Below are 24,871 nucleotides of genomic sequence, written 5' to 3'. Positions count from 1 at the left end.
TGGGAAAAAAAAAAAAAAAAGCTTCTTCCATACTCACAGAGAACACTAGAGAGAGGGGGACATTTCTGATGTGGAAATCAAGGCACATAGAGATGGAGTCACTTGTGGGGGTCATGCAAACAGGAGGTGGCAAAGCTGAGACTCACACCCTGGCCCTTGTACCCCTGGCACCATGCCGCCACTCCCTGATGAGAATTAGCTTCCTTCCCAGATGAGGCCCGGGAGATTAAGCAGGGCCCTCTCACAGAAGACTCAGGGAATAAGGGACACTGATGCCATGGAGCTGGGGCGGGAGTGAAGGAAAGCCACCCACTGGGAGTTCTGACCTTGGCCACTGTTGTGAGAGGGGCCTCCCTCACCAGACAGCAATAGAAATGCTGTGGCTCTTGGAGCACACTGTGGCCAGAAGCTACGCAGGTGCTTTATGTGCCATAAACCTGAGTTGGCCCACAACCCTCCCAAGTAGGTACTGCTACTCACCTCATTCTATAAACGGGGCGACTGGAGGCACGGAGACACAAGCAACTGACCAATTACACAGCCTGTCAGCAGAAGCTGCAGGTCACAAACCCACGTGTCCCTACCGCCCTCGAAGCACTTCTGTCAACTGAGTACTTTTGGGTAGCTTCTCATCCTTCATGTGGGCTCTGGGGCCATGGGAAGCACATCGGGGGGAGCCCTGCTCCCCCAGCAGCACTAAGCGGAATGCAGACCTGCTCAGGAGGAGGCCTCTGGGCCCGGAGCTCAAGTCCACGGCAAACTGCTGTGGGGCCCTGTAAGACATCACTTCTCATCTGCCTCCCATGCATCAGGGCATGACACATTGGCTGAAAAGCAGACTCTGGAGCCAATGGCCTGGCATGAGCCCTGGGTCTTCCCTTCCTGGTGGCAATGCCGGGCCATCTGACTTTCCCGTGCCTCAGTTGGCTGACATGTAGGGCTGGGACCAGGGGGTTGTGTGTGTAAGGACAAAATGAGCAGGAGACAAAAAGTGCTTAGGGCAGTGCCTGGCATGGAGCAAACACCTCAAAGGGCTGGAGTGAGAACTCACCTAGCCGGCTAGTGAATACTTCCTGAGCACTTTCAGTGTGCCAGGCCTGCATTCTGGTGCTGAGGGTGAAGCCGGGAAGCCTGGGGTGTGCGCAGAAGGCCTGGTAGGTGCCAGCCTTGCTGGGGTGACAGAGAGAGGAACTGAGGAGACAAGGGCAGGAGAGAGGACCAGCCCAGAATGGACTGGGCTCCACACAGCATTGTGTTAGGGACGGATGTCTTCATCCTTCATGGCCTGGGAAGCCGCTAAAGGGTTTGTGCGGGGGATGACGGGATCTAATTTCTGTTTCAAGTCTGCAGCTACAGTGGGATGTGGATTGTGGGTAGGGAGAGGAAGCATCAGGAGTCTATGGCAGTCCTCCAGGCCAAGGGTGCCAGGTGGCAGAGGGGATGGAGAAGAGAAAAGGCACCAGTACATGCAATTCCATGGGGGCAGCCTGGGCCAGCCGCTTCCTCCTCTGTTCCCCACCATGGCCAAGGCCCTGAGCTCTAGTGAGGGTGGCACAGCGTTGGTCCTATTCTGCAGCCTGAGGCAGAAAGTGTGTCTAGCATGTTTAAGGAATTGCAGAGAGATCAATGTGACTAAAGTGAGGCAACTAGCAATAGAAAATGATTCTGGGGGCGCCTGGGTGGTTCAACTGGCTAAGCGTCTGCCTTGGGCTCAGGTACATGATCCCAGGGTCCTGGGATCAAGCCCTGTGTTGTCAGGCTCCCTGCTCAGCAAGGAGTCTGCTTCTCCCTCTGCCCCTGCTCATGTGTGCGTGCTCTATCTCTGTCTCAAATGAATAACTAAAAATCTTTTTTTTTTAAAGGGAAAAAAATGATTCTGTAGAAGAGACCAAATCATGTAGCACTCTGTAGAATACGACATAAACTAGGGCGCCTGGGTGGTTCAAGTCTGGTTAAGTGGCCGACTCTTGATCTCAGCTCAGGTCTTGATCTCAGGTCCTGAGTCTGAGCCCCCTTTGGGCTCCACACTAGACACTGGAACCTATTTTAAAAAAGGAGGGGGGTCCCTGGGTGGCTCAATCAGTTGAGCATCTGACTCTTGATTTCTTTTTTTTTTTTTTTTATGATAGTCACAGAGAGAGAAAGAGCCATAGGCAGAGGGAGAAGCAGGCTCCATGCACCGGGAGCCCGATGTGGGATTCGATCCCGGGTCTCCAGGATCGTGCCCTGGGCCAAAGGCAGGCGCCAAACCGCTGTGCCACCCAGGGATCCCTGACTCTTGATTTCGACTCAGGTCATGATCTCAGGGTCATGGAATCAGAGCAGAGTCAGCTTGTCCTCCCTCTGCTCCTCCCAAGCCTCTGCGCTCTTTCCCTTTCTCTCAAAAAAAAAAAAAAAAAAGAATATGGCATAAACTCTGGAGTTTACTCCCCAGTGGAAGTAAAGCCACTCAGAATCCTAAGCAGAGAAACGACATGGTAAGAGTTACATTAAAAAGGTCATAACAGGGATCCCTGGGTGGCGCAGCGGTTTGGCACCTGCCTTTGGCCCAGGGCACGATCCTGGAGACCTGGGATCGAATCCCACATCGGGCTCCCAGTGCATGGAGCCTGCTTCTCCCTCTGCCTGTGTCTCTGCCTCTCTCTCTCTCTCTGTGACTATCTGACTATCATAAATAAATAAGTTAAAAAAAAAAGGTCATAACAATGTGATGCACTATTAAGTATACCAGCTAAGACCAAACGTCTGTGAACTTCTCCTGTAAACCACCACGGAGTAAATATTTTAGGCTTTGTAGGCCACACGATCTCTGTTACAAGTATTCAGCTCTGCCACAGTGGCAAAAGCAGCCATAGATAGTCTAGAAATGAATGGGCACAGCGTGTTCCAATAAAACTTTCTTTGCAAAAACAGGAGGCTGGGGCCATGGTTTGCCAACCCTGCTCAGGCCCTAATTTCTGGTTTACAAGAAATATAAGCAGAGAGGAACAAAGTAAACAATGCCAAAAGGCAGTAAGATATCACATCCTGAGTGTGAGACATTCTACAAGACAACTAGCCCGGCTTGTGAAAAACAAAAAACAAAAAACAAAAACCACATTGTGTGAGGGGAAAAGACAGGGCTCAACGAGGTAAAAATAGGCCAAAGAGACAAGTACCTTGAACGAATCCCAGTTTGAAAAACATTTTGAGGACAACCGGGGAAATCCTAGTAGACATGGCCACGGAGAGGGGATTGGGAAATACCTACAACGCACAGTCACCTCAGGTATGGTAACAGCATCATGACTCTATAGGAGAAACTCCTTATTCTTAGCAGATGCTTGCTGACGTATAAGGAGCAAAGTGTCAAGACGAAGTGCACAATTCAGCAGAAAACAAAGCCAGATAAGGCAAACCCGGCAGATGCTGGATGTGTGAGTCTAGGAGCAGGGTACCTGGGTGTTTGTTTCCTATAGTATTCTTGCCATGTTCCCGTGCCTCTCAAACAACGTGGCTGGGGTGGGGCAGAATTTAGGGGAAGGCAGGAGAGGCTACCAGGAGCCCTGGGGAGCAGGCCACTGTGGCATCCAGACAACACCCCTACCCCGCGCCCCACCTCTCCCCAGGCTCAGGCCTGTGTGGGGCAGGCCGGTGAGGCCAGTGGGAGTGGGCACCCTCCCTCTTGCTAGCTCTCACCTCCCCCAGGGCTAAGGTCAGGAATGGGGGGAGGGCGGGGTCTGGCCTCAGAGCAGCTCCAGCAGATTTCTTTCCAGCAGGAGCAAATGCTAAGAAAAGGAGCAAGGTGGAGACTGTCGACCCCCTACAGTCCTGGTAAAGGATTCTTTCCCTTGCTGAAGAGCCCAGAATCTCACTAAAATGCAAAGCAGAGTGGGGCTCTTGCCTACAACACTTTACCCACTCCCCACTGCTCCTTCTCCAGGCTTGTGAATGGTGTGCCACGTACTGCTGAATCAAGGGTTTCCTGTTTATCAGCTCCCTGAATCTCTGAGAGATCTTGTGACAAACCCCAACTGATTCATGAGTGAGGAGCCCTGGAGGGATCTCCCTCTGGAGTCCACGACCTGGCTGAACTCACCGGCTTCAAGGCCTCCCCTTGCCCTCTCCCAAGGCCCCTGGCCCATGGTTCTTTACTGACACAGAACTCTCTGTGGTTCCTGAGATGACATCCTGTCTCACCTCTGGGCCTGAACACAAGCTAGTCCCTTTTTCTGGAGTCACCTCGGCCAACACCCAGGCCCTATGCACCTACTGGTCTCCATTTGTTTTTACTGGCAGCCCATGGTTTCTTCTGTCCCCAGCTTTCAATGGAGTAACCCCTCAGCTGGCCTGAGATGGTAGGTAGTTCTGCTATGCAGGGCAGGCATAATTTAACTTTGGGAAGCCACACAATGACAATTACAGTACAGATTGTGGAAACACACAATATCATTTTGTGTGTCCTCCGGATATGCACTGTCCGAGGGGGGAGCCACCAGCTATTTATGGCTACTTACGTTTAAGCTGATTAAACAAAGACAAAAATTCCATTTTGCAGTCTAGCCACATTTCACATTTCCAAAGCACCTGTGGCTACTGGCCCCCCTCTCAGATACCACAGGTATTCAATATTTCTATCATGGCAGAAGGTTCTCGTGGGTGGCACTGTTTTCCTGGATTCTCCACAGCGTCAGCTGAATCCTCATCCCCACCCCCAGCCAAGCCAAAGGAGTGTTTCTCAAAGTGAGGTCCAAAGGGACAAAGTGGGGAAAAAGATACTTGCTACTCATTACAAAGGTCTAAGCTCCCTCATACAGAAAGAGCTTTCAAGAAAAAGACCAACTACTCAACTGAAAAATAAGCAAAGGTTACGAACAAACAGTTCGGAACAGGAAACTCATGTGACCTTGAACGTTGGGGAGGATGCTCGAACTCCCCCATAAAGACAAAACGACCAGTGAAAACTACCTTCAGGTGCCACTTCTCACCGATCAAACTGGTAAAAATCCAAAGGTTTGAAAACACAAGGCTGCAAGGACATTCAGACATCACCGAAGAGAAACACTTCTCAAAATCACCAGTGCATGTTCCCTGTGACCCAGAAGTCCCATGTCTAAGAATTCCCCTTATAGATTCACCTGTACGTATGTCCAACGAGGTAAGCATTCAGGTACTTCACCGTGGCCCCACCTGTAATGAGCCACTGCCCAGAAACAACCCCAATCATCATTCGTAAAGAACTGCTAAGTAAATCTGGGGACACAGATGCGCAGCTGCTGAAGACAAAACCAGAGCCAGCACGGCGGAGGTGGCTCTCTGTAGGCTGAAGCAGAAAGATTCCCCAAGACCAAGAAAGTAAAAAGGAGAGTTCAGAAGTCTGTGTACAATACTACCTTTTGTGTAAAAAGAACCAGCCAGGGGAGCAGAGTGCAAAAGTCTATCTGAATGAGCTCGTCCACCCATGAAGCTCTCCAAGGACACAGATGAACGGTCAGCAAGGGGCTGTATGTGACAGACACCTCCTGACACTGTTTGATTTTTGAACCAGGTAAATCTGTATCATCTCTTCCAATGACTAAACCAATTGTTTTAACCATCCGCTTCAAAATCAGTGGCTATAGTCATTAAAAATGCAGCTCCCTGACCCCCCACAGATTTGCAGACAATGGGAGGGCCTGAAGTGGGCCCAAAGCTTCATACCATTAAACTCTCCCCATGATTCCAGTGCACCCTCCAGTCTAAGAACACAGAAGAAAGTCTGTAGACTAAGAACCCCTGCTCTTTCCAGCTCTCAGCAGAGCTCAGACAGGAAACTCCTAGGCAGGGGCCCAGGGGACTCTGTCCTGGCTACTCTCAAAGGGCGGCCACACAGAGGCTGCAACTCGCCTCTCATCTGGAGAGTCTACGTGGAAGGTCCTCTCGATGACAGTGGTCCACTGCAGGCAGCGTATGACAAAGGTGTTGGGCCGTGGCCTCTCAGTCTTCATCAGCTGGCATTCTGTAGACAAAGAGAGAGGACAGAGCCAGGAGAGTGAGGACACAGCCCTGCCAGCCTGCAGCCCACAAGGCCTGAGCCACCTCCTGCACTCCAGATGGTGTGGTGATACGTTAGTGACTGAGTCAGCCCTGGCCTTGTCTCTGTGGGGCTCAAGGTCCAGAGTGTGTTGGGGAGGGGGCCAGACCACCAGATGATGACAGCCCAGTGGTCAGGCTTGTGAAGGGGGAAGCCCAGGGGGCAGCCAACCTAGCCCAGAGTTCAGGGGGCATCCCAGAGGAAGCGGCGTCTCTGCACTGAGCCCTCACGGACAACAGAATGTAGTCAGCCTACAGAAGGGTGCATCACATACAGAAGCCCAGAAGTGCAACAGAGTCCAGCACAGCAACGGAATGGTGGATTCTGCTCTAGATGTAAGAAGGGGAGAAGAGAAGGGCAGGCTGGAGGTGGACAGGGCTTGGACTGCAGGATCCAGGGTGTGTGGTGAGGAACCTGGACTTTGTCTTGAGGACAACAGGGAGCCACAGAAAGTTTTCAATAGGGAAAAGACACGAAGAGATTTAGACAGATCCCTCTGGCTGCCAGAGACAGTGAGAGAGAAGGGAGGCCAGGGGCCCAAGGAGAAGGCTGGGGCCACACCACAGTGTGGTGGGCCATGGGGAGAGGAGGGTAGACAGGGAGACAGGCCACAGGAGAGGTAAAGGCCACTAGGGCAGGGCCCAGGCCTCTGGCCTGAGCACCAGTGGGCAACACAGCCCTCCCTGGAAGAGAGACAGTAGGAGAGGCTGGGGAGAGGAGTTGAGGCCAGTTTGCGACAGGGTGGGGAAGCAGGATTGGAGGACACTCAAGGAGATATGCACAAATAGCTGCTCAGGATAGGCTGAAGTTCAAGTGAGAAGCTGGTGTGGGGCACAGCCACATTGGGGTCACCACAACACAGAGAAAGTGACCAAGACAAGGCTTTAAGCAGGACAGAGAGGGGACTGGAGCTGGATTCAGAGTCATGGGTGGGAGTGGCCTCGGGTGCTGTTGGGTAAGAAGCAGGAGCAGGGAGCTGGGTGGGAGAGGGTGATGGTCTGGACTGAGGAGCTAGCTGCCTCTTAGGAAGTAGGACAATGAGGATGTGGAGATCGATTCAGGTGCCAGAGCAGGAAGGAAGCAGGGAGTCAGGGGCAGGACTGTGGTTCTGTAAGGCCCAGGCAAGGGACTGGGGGCTGGTAAGCTTTCACTGGCCAGGGTCCAGCTGGAAGGCACCACTTGGGGTACCACAGGGGACAGAGGATGTGAAGTTAGCTCTGCCATCAGCTGAGCGGGAGGCCACACTGTCTCTAGGTTAGAGGGACAGAGAAGTGGGCTGTTACCAGAGTGAAGGACAGCAGGCACCTGACACCAACCAGAACCATGGGGCCTGGCCAGCAGATTCAGAACCACAGAGGCAGTACTGCCTGGGGCGAGGGGCTGGGGAAATGCCTGGCTTCTCCCTTCTTCCTGCTCCCCACTGGCCACCAGTTCAGCCTTCCCACCCCAGGCTCAGCTGACACAAAGGTGGGGCAGGTGGGAAGGGGGGGGAGATGGATCCGAGGGCAGGCAGGCCCCAGAGAGGCCCATGCCTGAGAAAGGCCAACCCCATGTGCCCCTGGACCTGCCAGCGGTTCCCTGAGCACCTGAACTCTGGCGTGGCATGTCCCGAGACGCACCTGCGACAGAGAAGTTGTTCAGGGGAGGCAGGGTCTGGTCAGGGGCGTCAGGCCGCTCCTTGTATCCAATAAAGGAGCCGTCACTCTTCAACAGGAAGTACCGGGGCCTCCAGGTCTTGATGTATTCACCTGAACAGTGGCGGGGGGGGGAGGGGGGGAGAGGTGAAGGTGGGCAGCTCTGTGTGATAGCACCTCACAAAGGGTGCCTGGGTGGGAGGAGGGTTGACGAGAGGGCAGAGAGGAGAGTACCTCTCCTAGAGAAAACCTCCAGGCAGCCCTTGCTGACGCAGGCTGGGCACTGGGCTGGGCCCCAGTGATCCAGAGGTCAGGCCTGGCAGGAAGGCGCCTGCCGCAGCGCCCCAGGGCACCAGCTGCCTCAGCGTGCGGCCAGCGGCAAGCCATCCCAGCTGTCCTTGCCAGCGCGTGGCCCGGTCCCAGGGGAGGCCCAAGCTTCCAAATACACATGCCCTGTGGCCCTGTAAGGCCAAATCCCACGGGCTGGTATTCACCAGGACAGCCGTGCAGGTGGATCAAATGTCAAAACACTGTGCCAGGCAGAGTGTAACTGCTGCTGCGCCCTCTGAGTGCCCCTTCATTGCTTCCATTTGTTCAAACCGTGAATATCCCAGCACCCCACGTACACATGTCCATACTGCAAGGACCCACTCCTCAGAGGGCTGCTAAGGATTAAAACAAGATGGTGAAACAGACCTACAGAAAAACTCATGTGTAGGGATCCCTGGGTGGTGCAGCGGTTTGGCGCCTGCCTTTGGCCCAGGGCGTGATCCTGGACACCCGGGATCGAATCCCACATCGGGCTCCCAGTGCATGGAGCCTGCTTCTCCCTCTGCCTGTGTCTCTGCCTCTCTCTCTCTCTGTGACTATCATAAATAAATTTAAAAAAAAAAAAATGTGTTTTTAAAAAAAAAAGAAAAACTCATGTGTAAATGTCCACAGCAATATTATTCGTAATTGTAAAAAGGGGAAACTCAAAGTCCATCAACTAATGAACAGACAAAACAAGGCATAAACATACAATAGAATATTATTCAGTCACATGAAGAAATTATCACTGCATGCTGCAGCTTATGCTAAGTGAAAAATGCTTCTCACGAGGGACCACAAATTATAATTCCATTTGTATAAAATGTCCAGAGCAGGCAAATCTATAGGTGAAAAGCAGATTAGTGGCTGCCCAGGACTGGGAGGGGGTGGGGGAACCCAAGGGGGAGGTTGGAGGGCAATGGCCAAGGGGGAGGGCAGCTTCCCTTCCAGGAGAGTTAAAATGCTTTAAATTGACTGCAGTAGGGGGCCCACAACTCTGACTACACCAAAAGCCACTGAACCATATATTTTAAGTGGCCGAATTGGGGGTGCCTGGGTGGCTGTCTGCCTTTGGCTCACGTCATGATCCCACCAGGGTCCTGGGATACAGCCCCATGCTGGGCTCCCTGCTGAGCGGGGAGTTAGCTTCTGCCTCTGACCCTCCCCTGTCTCATGCTCTCTCTCACTCTCTCTCTCTCTCTCTCTCTCTCGCAAATAAAGGGATAAAATCTTGAAATAAAAATAAATAAATGGCCAAATTGTATGGTGTGTGAATTCTAGTTCATGCTGTTAAAAAACATGAGATGGAAACCATAAGACACCCAGCTTAGGGCCCAACACACCACAGGTGCTCAATAAATGCTTCTTATCAGCCCACTATGCAAGGAGGCAAGCAATAAAAGGCTGTGCTAGGGCCCTTGTTCACTTGGCACATGGGAGACAGGATGGCAGGGTGGGCTCTCAGCTCGGTGTGCTGTGTGGCCTCCAATAAGTCACTTCACTTCTCTGAGTCTTTGTCTCTTCTCATGGGGATCTCCATTAACTGATGACAATGATTAGGTGACACTCTAGTGGTACTCTGTGTCAGGAATTGCCCTAAGTATCTTTTAAGGACTTAACTTATTCAATGCTTTCCAATGTCGATATTACACAACTCAATGTACATAAAGTTCAAGAGCCAGCAAAATCCCAAATCCAATAGCACAAAGGAAGGATTATACGACATGACCAAGAGGGTTTGATCCCAGGAATGCAAAGGTGGTTCAATATATGAAAACCAGTCAACATAATACACATTAATAGAACAAAAGAGGGAAAAATTCACATGATCATCAGCAGAAAACTATTTGACAAAATCCAACATCCCTTCATGATAAAAAATACTCAGCAAGCTGAGAATAGAAGAGAATTTCCTCCACATGATAAAGGGCATTTAGGAAAACCCAGAGCTAACATCATTCAATGCTGAAAGACTGACAACTTTCTTGTTAATATCAGGGAAAAACCAAGATGTTTACTGCTTTCACCACTGCTATTAAACACTTCTGGCTGCACCAGAAGTTCTAGCCAGAGAAAAAGAAAAAGAAAGAGAGATAAAAGGCACCAAACTTGAAAAAGAAAAAGCAAAACTATCTATATTTACAGATAACATGATCCTATATATAAAAAATCACAAGGAATCCATAAAGTAATGACAAGAGCTAATAAATGTGGCAAGATCAACACACAAAACCAGTTGTTGTTTCTGTACATTAGCAATGAACAATCCAAAAAGGAAATTTTAAAAATTTCCATTTACAGTAGCACAAGGAGTTAAAAGATGTACACACTAAAAACTACAAAATACTGCTTTTAATAAATAGCTCAATTAAAAAATGAACAAAGGGCTTGAACAGACATTGCTCTAAAGATGTAAAAATGGCCATGAAAAAATGCTCAACATCATTAGGTACTGGGAAAATGCAAGTGAAAAGCAATAATGAGCTGCTACCTCACACCCACTAGAAGGATTGTAATTTAAAAGAGAGAGAAAAGAAAAGGGACGCCTGGGTGGCTCAGTCAGTTAAGCATCTGACTTTTCTTTTTTTTTTTAAGATTTTATTTATTTATTTATTCATGAGAGACACAGAGAGAGAGGCAGACACATAGGCAGAGGGAGAGCAGGCTCCATGCAGGAAGCCCAATATGGTACTTGATCCCGGGACTCTAGGATCACGCCCTGAGCCAAAGGCAGACGCTCAAACACTGAGCCACCCAGGTGTCCCAAGCATCTGACTCTTGATTTCAGCTAAAGTCATGATCTCAGGTTGTGAGATGGAGCCCTGTGTTGGGCTCTGTCCTAGGCATGGAGCCTATTTAAGATTCTCTCTCTCCCTGTCCCTCTGTCCTTCCCTCCTCTAAAAAACTTTAAAAATAAGCAAAATAATAATAGAGAAAGAAAACAAAAACAGAACAATGCTGGTGAGGATATAGGAGAAATGAAACCCTTGTGCACTGTTAATGGGAATGTAAAATGCTGCAGTTCTGTGAAAAGTCTGGTGCTTCCTCCAAAATTTAAATACAGAATACACTATAGATCATAAATACAGAATATACAACCCTGATACATACAGACATAAAAACATATATAATCACACAAATTGCATGTGATTATGATTATGGAATACATGACCCAATTTATTTTTATTTTTTAAAGATTTTATTTATTTATTCATGAGAGACACAGAGAGAGAGGCAGAGACACAGGCAGAGGGAGAAGCAGGCTCCATGCAGGGAGCCTGATGTGGAACTCGATCCCAGGTCTCCAGGATCACACCTTGGGCTGAAGGCAGCGCTAAACCGCTGAGCCACCTGGGCTGCCCATGACCCAATTTATATAACCTGTATAAATACAGATTATAAATATAAAACCTATGATCCAGCAATTCTACTCCCAGATTCGTACCCAAAAGAACTGAAAACAAGTGTTCAAAGGCTTGTACACAAATGTTTGTAGCAGCTCTATTCACAATAGCCAAAAGGTAGAAATAACCCAAATGTCTGCCACCAATGTATAGATCAACAAAATGTGGTATTTTCATACAATGGAAAGTTACATTAATGGCCATAAGAAGGAAAGAAGTAATCTCATCCATGCTACAATATGGATGAACCTCAAAGACATTATGGTAAGTGAAAGGGAGCTGGACACAAATGGCATTTCATTTTTATGAAATGCCCAGAACAAGTAAATCCTTAGACACAGAAAACAAAAATTGATGGCTGCCGGGGGCTGGAGGAGGGGGGCATAGGGAGTGACTGCTTAATGATGAGAATGTGTCAGAACTAGATAGAGGTAGAGGTTACACAACATCGTGAATGTACTAAGGGCTACTGAACTGTACACCATAAAATGGTCTTTTGTGTTACAGAAATTTCACCTTCATTTTAAAGAGCAAAACAAAACAATAAAACAGAAAAAACACACCTAAGGCTACCAGATGTTAGGTGAGTGTTCCTGTGTGGAAAGGGCAGGGCAGAGGGCTTCCAGGGATGGTCTTGTTCTACTTCTTGATCTGGACATTGGTTTTGGAGTGAGTTTATGATCCAGACACTCACCTGTGGTGTTTTATGTGTTGGTAATAAGGGGGGAAAAGAAAAGAAAAGAAACCTGAAAGGAAAGGAAAAACATCCTCACAATAATACCATTTTACAGATGAAAAAACTGAGGCCCAGAGAGGCTCCCAGAGACTCCTTACTTGTCCAAGGCTCAGGGGGAACTAGGATAGCTGGGCTTGGAACTCAGGTTTGTTCCATCCAGAGTCCATGCCCTTGACCACTACACTGTCTGCCTCAGTCCTGGCAGATGGGGGCTGGCCTGGAGGGGACCTGGCAAGGGGTGTGCTGAGACTGTGTCAGAAAGGGGAGAAACACATGGTATGAGTGATTCCAAGAGTTGTTCTCTCACTTTGCCTGCTCCTTGAGCAGACCCTGCTCAACAAGAGGTAGCCTGTGGGCCAGGCCTTGAGAGCACTAGTTTGGGAGGCAGAGGATAAGTCTTTGCTGAAACTTGGCAGTAAGGCAGTCTTCCTGCTGAGCCTCAGCTTCCTTGCTTATAAGACGGTGCCCATGGGATCCCTGGGTGGCGCAGCGGTTTGGCGCCTGCCTTTGGCCCAGGGCGCGATCCTGGAGACCCGGGATCGAATCCCACATCGGGCTCCTGGTGCATGGAGCCTGCTTCTCCCTCGGCCTGTGTCTCTGTCTCTCTCTCTCTCTCTCTCTCTCTCTGTGACTATCATAAATAAATAAAAATTGAAAAAAAAAAATACTTTAAAAAAAATAAAATAAAATAAGACGGTGCCCACCTCACAGGACAGATATGGAAACGCAACAAAACTGGACTTGCCTACAGCAGAGCCCTTTGTCCAGCACAGAACGGACACATGGTAAACTGAGGCTCTGTTATTTTAGCCATCACAGCTGGGGTGAGATGGCACAGGTGCCCACCTTCTCTTGCCCACCTCTGCTTGGAATGGTGGGTCATGGGGGAGGCACCAGGCTGGCTCTGTGTAGAGGGTGTGACTCTTGATCGTGGGGTCGTGACTTCAAGCCCCACGTTGGGCCTAGAGCTTACTTTTAAAAAAAAAGAAATGAATGGCAGACAATGGGAGACCCAGGAGCACTGAGCATGTGTGTGTGAACAGTGCAAATCCAAAGTGGGTATGTCCAGATAAGCCATCCCAACAGCAGCTCATCTGGCCCCCTGCAGCATGAATAGAGGCATTGAAGGCCTAAGAGGCGCTGAGACCTATTTAATGCTATCAGCAGCCCTAGACCAGACACAAGCTCCCACCCCAGCTACAGTTCTCTGGCCACCTCCAGAACTCCTTACAGCCCAGCCCAGTGAGCCACTAGCCGGGGGAGACTCAGGAGCCTGAGACCCTGGCACACCCTAACACACTCAGCACCCCCACACAATCTCAGTCGTTCATTCAACAATCAGTTATGGAGCACCAACTGCATGCCAAGAACTTTCCTAGGCCCTGGGGTCACCACAATAAATAAGCCAGATAAAACCTCTGCCCTCGTAGAACTGAGTGGGAGGCCTGGGTTGTTAGCCCATTTTACCGATGTGAAACCAAGGCTCAGAGAGGTGACATAGCTTGCTCACAGTCACCAAGAGGAAGTGGCAAAGCCAGTGAGCACCACGCTTCTGGGGACAGGAGGCCTGGGCTCTGATAGCGTAGGCAAAGCTGCTGTCAAGGACTTCATTTCTCTGGGCCTCAGTTGACTACTAGCACTAGCACACGGGCCATGCCATGGCTCCCGACGCCCAGGGCTCAGATAGCCTGCAGGTCAACTAAAGCCAAGGGCCCAGCATGGCTGGATGCCACTTCCAGCTCGCCCTCGCTCTCTCCACGGCAGCCACCCTGGCCAACTCCACCAGGCACACTCTTGTCTTCGTCCCTGCTGTCCTGTTCCCTAGGACAGCCTTGCCTAGCTAAGTGTGTGTCTCCTTCCCTTGCCTCCTCTGGGCCTCCATCATTATCCCTTCCTCAGAGGCTCGCCCTCAGTCCCTACTGCTCACAACAGTACTCCTCATCACCTGACATTGTTATGTCTGCTTCTCTGTTCACTGACCCCAGCCCCCACAGGAATGTGAACTCCACGAGGGCACCACATGTCCCCAGAACCTGGGACCCCAGGACAGCCCAGCACACCACACACACTCAGTGAGTATTGATGGAATGAATGAATGTTGAGTATTACCTCACTATGTGACTTCCCATCCCTGAGCCTCAGCTTCTTCATCCATAAAGTGGGGCTATGACCAAGCCATGAATGCAGAGGCAGACTCAAGACTCGGCCTGGAGACTTGGCCCCAGGCAGGTTGCAGCTCCCCAGGCTGCTGCTGAAGGAGTCCACGAAACGAAACGGGCTTTTAAGGAGCTATTGGCCTGAGGCGGCCAGGTAGGGCTCAGCACGCTGGTGCCTCTGGCTGTAAAACCCCATACCTCTGCCTCCCCGGACACCATCTGCCAGGAGGAAAGCCAAGGCAGGAAGGGAGATACACAATCCAGGGACAAACGTAGCCCCTTACCACGCTTATGGAGCCAGCCTTCTTTGATGACAGACACCTCGTTCATGGTGGCAGCGTGACACGCTGTCACCTAGCTTGGGACAGCCCAGGGCAGCAGGACATGCAGGAGGCGCGGTGGACAGAGCACAGTCTGTAAGATAAAAAAGGAGCTCATCAGAATGCAGGGGGGACCCCGCCTCGGCCCCTTCCCTCGGGAAGGCCAGGCTCTCTGGCCCCTCTAGTGGCTCTGCTGGCGCTGCACAGGGTGGAGTCAGTGAGCACAGGGAGCCCCGCCCACTCAGCCCAGTCCGAGGAGGAAGATGTGGCCTTGTCCTCAGGGACTCCAAATGGGGACTGGGGTCTGGGGGTTGGGAAGGGGGTGGTTACCCTGTCCTCAGAGCCTCACTCCGGAGGGACAGAGCTCTCTGGCTCACGCAGGTCTCACTGAGCAGAGGCAGCCCTTCCACCCACCTTCAGGCCACACTGGGCTGGAGGAAAGGGAGCTGTGGCTCCACCCCCTATGTCACTCCCAGGCCCCCACACTGAGGTAACTTGGGATGAATCAGACAGCCCTGGGCACCTGAGGGAGTGCTCAAAGCCACCAGCACCTGCCCGCCTCCCCCTCTCCCTCCCCCCCACATACACTCTCCACACCCCCAACCCACCACCCTCAGCAAACCAAGTGCCTGCCACCCCTTGCGTCAAGTCACCCTTCACTCCCTCAGCTTCAGTCCCCTCTTTGCCCCCACCAGATGACTGAGGGAAGGAGAGTCTGACACTCACGACACTCAGGATCTTGAACAAGACAGCAGCCTACTGCATATGCACTTGTCTGGGGCTTAGGAGCCAGTCCCGGGGGTCCAACCAAGGCCGTGGTCCCTTCCCTAAGACCTCCACTTCCGTCCTCAGGGACCAGCAGCTGACAGACTGACAGACGCCGAGGCCACTGCTTCGTCTCAGGTTCCCAGGGTGGAAGGGAGAAGGGCGGGAGGCAGCTGCGCGCTGGGCCCCTACCTGGAGCCACAGGCCTGGAAAGGGGCCATGGAGCCCAAGGCGCCTTTCGCCTTTCCTGGCCTGGGGTTATTTGCGGACAGCAGGTCAGGAGCTACGGTGGCCCCCAGAGAAGCAGCAGCTGGCTCTGGGGACACCGCGAGCATCGGCTTTCTCTCATGCCCCAGGGGAGCGGGTGAGCCGGACACACTACTGCCTGGCATGTGACGGTGGCAGGCTGCCCAGACCCAGGCAGGGAAGGGAGGTAAGTGGGAGGAAGCGAAAGGAAAGACAAGATGGACAGTGACAGGGAAGTAAACAGCGGGGTGAGAAATCACGTTCTGGATTCTGAGCTGCAAAGGCAGGGCCAGGAGCAGCACAGGGGTGCCCTCCTTCAGCAGGGATGACCAGCACTTGGGGGCTCAGGCTCCACGGGTGGAACCCCCAGGACCACGGACCCTCGAGCCTGAATACTCCACCAGCCTGCGCGTCCACCTCTAATGTGACCAGTCTCTGCACCTGCCCCACCCCACGCCCCGCCTCCTGCCCTCCCCAGCCCGCTCATTGGCAGGGGTCCAGGGCTGTCCTCTCCATCGGCGGTCCCCCACCCCCTTCCATCTGTCCCTGTTCGCCAGCCAGACCCCCTCGAACCTGACCCAGTCCTTCCCCCACTCAAAACCCTCCCGTGGCTTCCCGCTGGCCTCGGGAAAGAGCCAAGCTCCCTTGCTTGGGATTCAAGGCCCTTCAGGACCCGGCCTCTGCTGACCTTCACTCCAGCTGCCTCCTGCCCCTGCTCAGCTCAGCAGTCCCCACTGTCCATCCACCTGCTTCCTGACGCCTCTCCCAACTGCCCTGGCCTTCTCCCCAGGCTCTGAGTCTCTGCTCTCAAAGCAATTACTCCATCTAAATCTTAAATCTGGCCCTGTCCCCCCAAGTTAAAAACCTTTCCAGGGTTCCTCAGTGTGCTCAGACACAGAACAAAGTCCTTTCCACCACAAGCCTAATGTCACCTAGAAAGTTCTCTATTGAACCTTAATGACTGTGACAATAATTATTACACCTGGTACTACCTACGTCTCCGGCCCCTCCTCCTCACCCCCCCCCCCTCCTGTCTCTCAGGTCTATCCCTCTGGCCTCCATCCCTGGTACCTCCGGTCTCTCCTCGAGGTCTCAGCTGAACCAAAGCTGCCTCCAGGAAGCCTTTCTGAACTAGGGCTGCCTGGGTGTTCTCTGTGCACCTCCTCAGCCCATTCTCCCACCACCCATTAAGTGCTAATTTAGTGGACCAGCACAGCACCTGGATCTCTGCCGAGTACATAATGAATGAACCCAAGTCTCCCCAACCCAGGACCAGACAGCCACGGAAACAATTCCAGGGTCTGTTCACTCCACCAATCTCCTTTGAGTGTGTCCCTAAGGTCCAGACAATGTACCGGGTACCAGAGATGAATCATCAGGAAGACACAGCCCCTGCCGTCACGGAGCTCACATCCCGGTGGAGGAGGCAGACAAGGCTCAAGTACATGTGTAACAATGTCAGGTGGTGGGGAGGTGCTGTCGTATGGGGAACATGTGAGGAGGGAGGGAGCCATGCTGCCATGTAGGGAAAAGAATTTCAGACAGGGGAAGAGCACATGCAAAGCCACTGGGGCAGGAAGTACTTGTAGATCTTGAAGAACTACCAAGGGGCCAGTGTGGCTAAGGAGCCAGGAGAGGCAGGCAGGAAGAACACTTAAGGCCTGGCGTGAGGTGGTGGTGGGAAGTTCGAGAAGTCTTCCCTGACAGGGGCTGATGCTGCGCTTTCCCTGGTCCAGCTCAGTTCAGAAATTCTAAAGAACCAGGATGGAGAACGCAAATCAAAGGAAAGGTGGACATGGAAGGACAGGACCGGGGCCTGGTGTCCAATCTTGGCTCTCCCCTCCCATCCCCAGCCCTGCGGCCGAGATTCTGCTTGTCTTGGGATAGTAAGCAGCACTGAAGCACCCACTGTGTGCAGAGGCTCAGCCTCCAGCCTGGCCTGCCCCCCGGGGAACACCCGAACACGTGGGTGAACACTCAAACACGTAAGCTGCTGCCGTGATCAGAAAGAAGCAAAGGCAGCCAGGTGTGGCCAAGAGCGGCCAGGGTTGCAGAGTCCGCGAGCCACTGCCAGCTGGGTGGCCTTGAGAGAGTAGGGTGCCGGTGCCCTCGTGGAGTCTCTCCTGAATGATCCCAGCCACCCAACCAGAGGGGCAGTGACCATGCCCTAGGGAGGGCGGAAGCCATTTACCTTGGGTCTCCCAGCTGGGGAGTGGCGGAAGCCCTGGCCACTGCTCGGCACCTCGGGGCCACTTTTTACATTCTCATTTCGGCAGCTAAGACGCCAGCGCCAGCGCAGCTTGAGTGAGGGCAGGGGGAGGAACTGGAAGATCCCCCTTGCCCCGCCTGAATCCCGCCCCGTCCTCCCGCTGAGGGTGGCGCCTGGGCTGAGGTGTCTGTGACGCCGTCCTGAGGTGATGAAATACCATGCACCAAAGCCAAGAGGATGGCCTGCTCCCTGGGGAGCTGCCGCTGGAGGACAACCAGGCGGGAGGACAGAGAACAGCCTCTGGAAGCCAGGTGTCAGCACGCAGGGGCCTGCCCTGGCCGCCGGCCTGCAGGCAGCACACCCCAGGGTGGGGAGGGCCTGGTTGGCCCCATCCCCACACGCTGCTTTCCTGAAGTGTCCAGGCCAGAGTGAGCTGAGGGCCTGGGCCAGAGCTGCAGCTTGTAGGCTTGAGGTGAGCCCCCTGGGAGGCATGGTGAAAAGAGCAAGGGCACTTTGCAAGAGAGGGTACCCACGCTACCAAGGAACACACACAATCCCATTATTTAGGGGGAAATGCAAATTAAAATCATCCACCAGGATGGCTGAAATTTTAAAAACTGACAGCACCAAATGTTGACAAAGATACAAAGGAATACTGGTGAAGTCTAAAATGGTTCAACCACCATGGAATATTGCTTGGCAATAAAAATTAAAAGTCAATATGCACCCACACGCCACAAACCAGTAATTACACACACACACACACACACACACACACACACCACCTCCAACAGAAAAGAGCATGTTCGTTTATCAAAGGACATATGCTAGAATGTTCACAGCAGCAACACTCACAGTGACCCCCAAACTGGAAACAGACCGAGTGTCTACCCACAGGAGAACGGATAAAACAGATATATTCATACAGCAGAACGTTACTCCACCAACTACTGACAGACTACAGGGACAAACTGTAAGAGGGGTACCATGAAATCAAAGAAGCCAGACACACAACACTACATCAAGTGTGGGTCCAGTCATAGTTAAGTTCGGAACAGGCAACACCACACTATGTGTTTAGGGGTACTTTCTCGCTTATAAAACTGTGCACAACATCAAGGAAACAGATTTGCAGAAGTCGGAAGAGTGGGCAGCTTTAGGAGCAATGGAGGGGGGATTTCTGGGAGCTGGTGTGTTCTGTTGTGGTTACACAGGGCTCTGCTCTATAGCTCTTTGTTACACTGCACCACACAAGATGGTTTTATTTTTTAAGATTGATTTATTTAGGGCAGCCCGGGTGGCTCAGTGGTTTAGTGCCGCCTTTGGCCCAGGGCGGGATCCTGGAGACCCAGGATCGAGTCCCGTGTCAGGCTCCCTGCATGGGGCCTGCTTCTCCCTCTGTCTGTGTCTCGGCCTCTCTCTCTCGCCCGCCCCCCCACCCCCGCAAATAAATTAAAAAATATATTTTTAAAAAAATTTTTAAAAAAAGATTGATTTATTATTCATGAGAGACACACAGAGAGGCAGAGACACAGGCAGAGGGAGAAGCAGGCTCCATGCAGGGAGCCGGATGTGGGACTCGATCCCAGACCCCAGGATCATGCCCTGAGATGAAGGGAGATGCTCAACCATTGAGCCACCAGGCGTCCCTGAGATGGCTTTAATATATTTTTCTGGGGGCACCTGAGTGGCTCACTTGTTTACATGCCTGCTGTCTGCCTTTGGCTCAGGTCACAATGCCAGGATCCTGGGATAGAGCCAGCGCTGGGCTCCCTGCTCAGAGGGAAGTCTGCTTCTCCCTCTGCCCCTCCCCGTTCATGCATGCTCTCAAATAAATAAAATCTTTAAAAAAATACTGTTTTCTGTACTGTATGACAACAGAACTATTAAAAAAGAAAAAAAAGAAAAAAAAGAACTGGGGTTTGAGAGCTCACAGAATGTTAGGGAGCCGAAATCAGGCCTCTTAGGCTCACCCACCCCAGGGCCAGTCTGCCTGGATTTTCCCCTCAAGACGGCCAGGTCACCAATGTAAGGAGGAAGAATCAGGGGTCCAGGGGACCTGAATTTCAACCCCAGGCTCTGCTGGCTTCCTGGCTGTGTGGCCACAGGCAAGTGATGCCCTACCCTCTGTGACTGTAGATCTTCCATCTCTACAAGGATCCCACTAGAGAAGGGCCATTCACCCCAGGAGAGGGCGGGCACACACTCTCAGCCCCACAGCATGGGGAATGGGCTACAGTGAGGGGAAGGGACATTTAGCTCGCACAGAAGACAGCTGAGCTGGGATGAAAATCACTGCTCTCTGGGGGTGCCTCGGGGGGCTCAGTTAAGTGTCTGCCTTCAGGGCGCCTGGGTGGCTCAGCAGTTGAGCATCTGCCATTGGCTCAGGTCCTGATCCCGGGGTCCTGGGATCGAGTCCCACATTGGGCTCCCTGCAGGGAGCCGCCTCTACCTCTGCCTAGGTCTCTGCCTCTCTGTCTCTCTCATGAATAAATAAATAAAATCTTAATAATAAAAAAAATGTCTGCCTTCAGCTCAAGTCCTGATCTCAGGGTCCTGGGATCGAGCCCCACATGGAACCCTCTGCTCTACAGGGAGTCTGCTTCTCCCTCTCCCGCTGTTCTCTCTCGTTCTCACTCTTGCTCTCAAATAAATCAATCTTTAAAAAAAGAAAAGAAAAGGAAATCACTGCTTTCAGTGATCAGCTCTGAGCAGGGATGGGGCAAGGCAACCAGACAGGGGTCCCTGAGGAGGCTGACAACTCTGGCAAGTTTTATTTGTTTAAATAGCTGCTGACTACACGGGTGTCACTGACTTACTCTATCGTTAGGTCTCAAACGCTCTATAATAATTTATTTTAAAACTTCTTTAAGACATTTGTAGGGATGCCTGGGTGGCTCAACGGTTAAAACGTCTGCCTTCAGCTCAGGGCGTGATCCTGGAGTCCTGGGATTGAGTCCCACATTGGGCTCCCTGCATGGAGCCTGCTTCTCCCTCTGTCTGTGTCTCTGCGCCTCTCTCTCTCTCTCTCTCTCTCTATGTGTGTGTTTCTCATGGATAAATAAATAAATCTTAAAAAAAAAAAGACATTTGTATTCCCACCTATCACATAAGTATTAGTTAACTACTCAATAGACTCCAAGCTGCAGCTCTTTCAGAAGCTTCAGTTCACAGTATTGGAGTCAGATCCATGAGAGGCAACTTATAGGAAGATGCAGGGCCACGGGGGGCCAGGGTCAGGGGTGTCCTCATGACAGCACTGGGAAGGGACAGGGTCCCTCCAAAACGGCTTCCTCTCTGTAAAATTAGGCTTATGTGGTTCCTGAGGGGGAGAGAGGGCTGTGAAGACTGAGCTCTAGGGCTTCTGTCCTTATCCCTCTAGGACACTGTAACCACCTGAGTCTGAGCCCATGCCTCCTGTGCTCAAACCCCCCAATGCCTCCATCTCACCCAGAATAAAAGCCAGAGTTCTCACAGGAGCCTCAGGACTGTATGAGGTCCACATGGTCCTGTTTACTTCCCCAAATACACACCATTTTGGCAGTGCCAACTCCTCTGGCTCCTCGAACACACCAGGCATCCCTACCTCAGGCCACCTGCTGCCCCCTCAGTTGGAATGCTCCCAGGTATCTGAGGGGCCCCATCTTACTTTCTTCAGCTTCAGCTCATATGTTACTTTCTTCGAGAAGCCTTCCTAAGTAGACAAAAGGGAGCACCCACTCTACCTCCGCTTACCCTTTATTCTTTTTTAAAGAAAAAAATTTGTGGGATCCCTGGGGTGGCACAGCGGTTTGGCGCCTGCCTTTGGCCCAGGGCGCGATCCTGGAGACCTGGGATCGAGTCCCACGTCGGGCTCCCGGTGCATGGAGCCTGCTTCTCCCTCTGCCTGTGTCTCTGCCTCTCTCTCTCTGTGTGACTATCATAAAAAAAAAAAAAATTAAAAAAAAAGAAAAATTTGTAAAAGATTTTATTTATTTATTCATAAGAACACAGAGAAAGAGAGGCAGAGACACAGGCAGAGGGAGAAGCAGGCTCCATGCAGGGAGAGCCCGACATGGGACTCAATCCTGGGTCTCCAGGATCACGTCCTGGGCTGAAGGCGGCGCTAAACCGCTCAGCCACCCAGGCTGCCCTACCCTTTATTTTTCTCCATACCTCCTCTTATCTTTTCTCTGTAAGCATTTATCATTGCTCACATGACTACGTATTTACTTAGCAACTTATTGTCAACTTCTCCCCACTACGATGTCAGCAAGGTAAGAGCAGGGGTTCTGGCTGGAATCCTCTGAGCCTCACATGGTGCTGGGCACACAGTGGGCCCATAAAAAGCTATCTGTGGAATGAATGCGCAGACTGAAGCCCTGCACCCAGAATCAGGCTCAGAGTAAGTCAGATTCCTTTTCTTGCCACTTGTCAGGTCCCTTTTTCCTTTGGCCCCCTCTCCCTGACCTGGTTTCTATGCCAGACAGCACAGATGGCAGAAGGGAGGCAGGAGGGGAGGCTCTGTGGCTCCTGTAGCTGGAGACAGTGGGGTGGGGCTCCTTGCCTGCGCTGCAACCCCTCAGGGGCCTCCCGGCCTGCCCTCTAATCTGCGCCTTCGCCTTCCCTACTCCCTGAGGAGGACGTGCTCAGGAGATAAATGCAAAGACAACAGGAACCTGTCCTTCAACAGGCAGCACCTGCTTGCAGGAATCTGGGAGGAAAGGCACGCGTGTGCTGGGCAAGCGGAGAGGGAAGGAGCTCCCTTGTTTGCCATCCGCAGCTCTGGGAACTGGTCCTGTGCTTTGTGAGCGCACTTTAGCAAAGTTAAAAAAGTGGCAACCGCCCCAGCTGGAATTTCTCCTGCAGAAAATGCTCACGCCACCGCACAGAAGTTCTAAGGAGGGGGTTTCTCCGTCTCAGCACGAGTGTTATTTGGGGCCGGGTAAGTCTTGCAGGAGGAGGTTTATCAGCATCCCTGGTCTCTACTTGCACACCTTCTCCTGAGCTGTGACTATTAAAAGTCCTCACACAGGCACCTTGGCTTGCTCAGGCAACTAAGCATCTGACTCTTAATCTTGGTTCAGATCATGATCTTGGGGTTGCAGGATGAGCCCCAGTTAAGGCTCTGTGCTCAGTGCGGAGTCTGCTTGTCCCTCTCCCTCCCCCTCTGCCCCTCCCCGTTCTCCCACTCTCTAAAATAAATACAATCTTTTTTAATTAAAGATTATTTATTCATGAGACACAGAGCGAGAGGCAGAGAGAGAAACAGGCTCTCCGCAGGGAGCCTGATGCGGGACTCGATCTGGGGACCACAGGATCACACCCTAAGCCAAAGGCAGACACCCAACTGCTGAGCCACCCAGGCAGTCTGGCGCCTGCCTTTGGTCCAGGGCGCAATCCTGGAGTCCCGGGATTGAGTCCCGGGATCGAGTCCCACGATCGAGTCCCACGTCAGGCTCCCTGCATGGAGCCTGCTTCTTTCTCCCTCTGCCTGTGTCTCTACCTCCCTCCCTCCCTCTCTGTGTGTCTATCGTGAATAAATAAATAAATAAATAATCTTTTTTAAAAATCTTAAAAAAAAAAAAAAAAAACCCACGACCAAAGGTCCCCTGTAGGCAGAGCCACGCCCTGGTTGGGTAGCGCTGTTCTGAGGGTCCACTTGATGAAAACGTGAGAGACTAAAAGGGACCGAAATGCCAGCGCCCCAGGGCTCTGGCATCTAGCAACAGTTAATGTGACCACACTCAAAAAAGGGAGCAAATGCCTGTGTGCCTGTGTCTCATTTACCACAGGCCAGGCACACCCAAGTGCTCTGCACGTGGGAATTCAACCCTCCCAGGCACTTTTACAATCTCTTTTTAGTGAAGCAACTACATCACAAAGTGTGGTGACCGGTGCCAGTCGCCAGACCAGGAAGCACGGGGCTGGGCGGGGGGCAGGCGGCCACGCGGCCTCTGGAGTCTGGCAGACTAGGAGCCAGGCCCCAGCTCCCCAGCTTTATAGGCTCCAAGCCTCTCCCTCTGTGAAGCGGGGAGGCCAGCAGTGCCTCCAGTGGGGGCTCATGAACACCCGGTCCTGGATGGGGGGGTCACTCCCCAGGAGAAGCAGCCTCCGCCTGCGACCTGGCCAGTGGCATTTGGTGTGCTCACGGCTCAACAGAACATCCTCTCCCACCACACAAACGGGTACAGGGCACAGGGCCTGGATTCTGGCTCTTTCGCCCGTGGATGCTCAGGAGCTGGCCGTGCTCGTCACAGCCCAAGTATAAATGTCACCCACAGCATCCTCTTCAGAAAAGCAGTCATCGGATCGGATCCGACTGACAATGGATCTTCAGGGAAGAACGTCTTGGGCCGGAGACCAGGAGGAAGTGAGTGTTTAAATGTCACCTGCGTGGAAAGAATTGTGCCAAGGGAGGCAGAACCATGGGAGCAGGAGCCAGGGCTGCCTCAGGAACCAGATGCGCTTCCACCTCAGCTCTGCCACTTGCTGTGGGAGCCCCAGCACATGGCTTCCCCTGCCCTCCCCTGAAGCTCTCCAGCCACGCATTAGAGATAGGAACAGTATGCCGCTCCATGCTGCAGTGAGGACCAAAGGAGCTAATCCACCTTTGAACTCCGCCAGTTCAGGGTTCAGCACCTATCAGGTGTGATTCCCTCTGCTAGGGGGAGGCGGGATGAAGGGGGGGGACCCGCTTCCTACGTTGCACGTTTTGGTAACACGTGAATTTTTACCTATTCCACCTCCTTGGTGGGAAGGCAGAGTTAACAACACTTTTTTTCTCTTAAAGAGCACACGGTCCCCTCATTTGCCCCATCTGTCTACTCGGAGCAGGTAGGCCCGGGAGCAGGCTGAGGATGTAGGCGGGCTGCAAAAGATACTGGGCCAAAAATAAGCACAGAGCAGATTTCCTTCTCTTCCTTGCCACCCCCGCCCCACACCTTCCCCCTCAGCCCAACTCCCAGGGCCTTACATACCCATAGAAATCACATCAAATATCTGAGTCGGCCTGGCCATGGGCTCCAAATACACCGAGTACACCAGGCTGCAGCCAGAGA

The 24,871-nt window shown here is 52.2% G+C and overlaps 1 protein-coding gene across 6 annotated transcripts in view; it reads right to left on the bottom strand.

Annotated features, from left to right (window-relative positions):
* Positions 1 to 24,871, bottom strand: part of AKT2 (AKT serine/threonine kinase 2) — a 50,730-nt gene that overhangs the window by 14,696 nt on the left and 11,163 nt on the right. For 3 of the 6 annotated variants that reach the window (XM_077851503.1, XM_077851493.1, XM_077851538.1), the window contains exons 2-4: positions 14,576 to 14,705; positions 7,672 to 7,800; positions 5,862 to 5,977 (exon numbers count right to left, since the gene is read on the bottom strand). In XM_077851503.1, coding sequence (XP_077707629.1) covers positions 5,862 to 5,977; positions 7,672 to 7,800; positions 14,576 to 14,621 — 291 coding nt within the window. In that variant the 5' untranslated portion in view covers positions 14,622 to 14,705. Of the gene's footprint in view, positions 1 to 5,861; positions 5,978 to 7,671; positions 7,801 to 14,575; positions 14,706 to 15,337; positions 15,480 to 17,813; positions 17,941 to 24,871 lie in introns of those variants that run through there. The other 3 variants (XM_077851512.1, XM_077851521.1, XM_077851527.1) reach the window with 3 other exon arrangements.

The sequence above is a fragment of the Canis aureus genome, chromosome 1, assembly GCF_053574225.1.
Source record: "Canis aureus isolate CA01 chromosome 1, VMU_Caureus_v.1.0, whole genome shotgun sequence".
Classification (NCBI taxonomy): domain Eukaryota; kingdom Metazoa; phylum Chordata; class Mammalia; order Carnivora; family Canidae; genus Canis; species Canis aureus.
The sequence above is the reverse complement of the archived record's forward strand: the minus strand, read 5'-3'. Positions and strand labels throughout refer to the sequence as shown.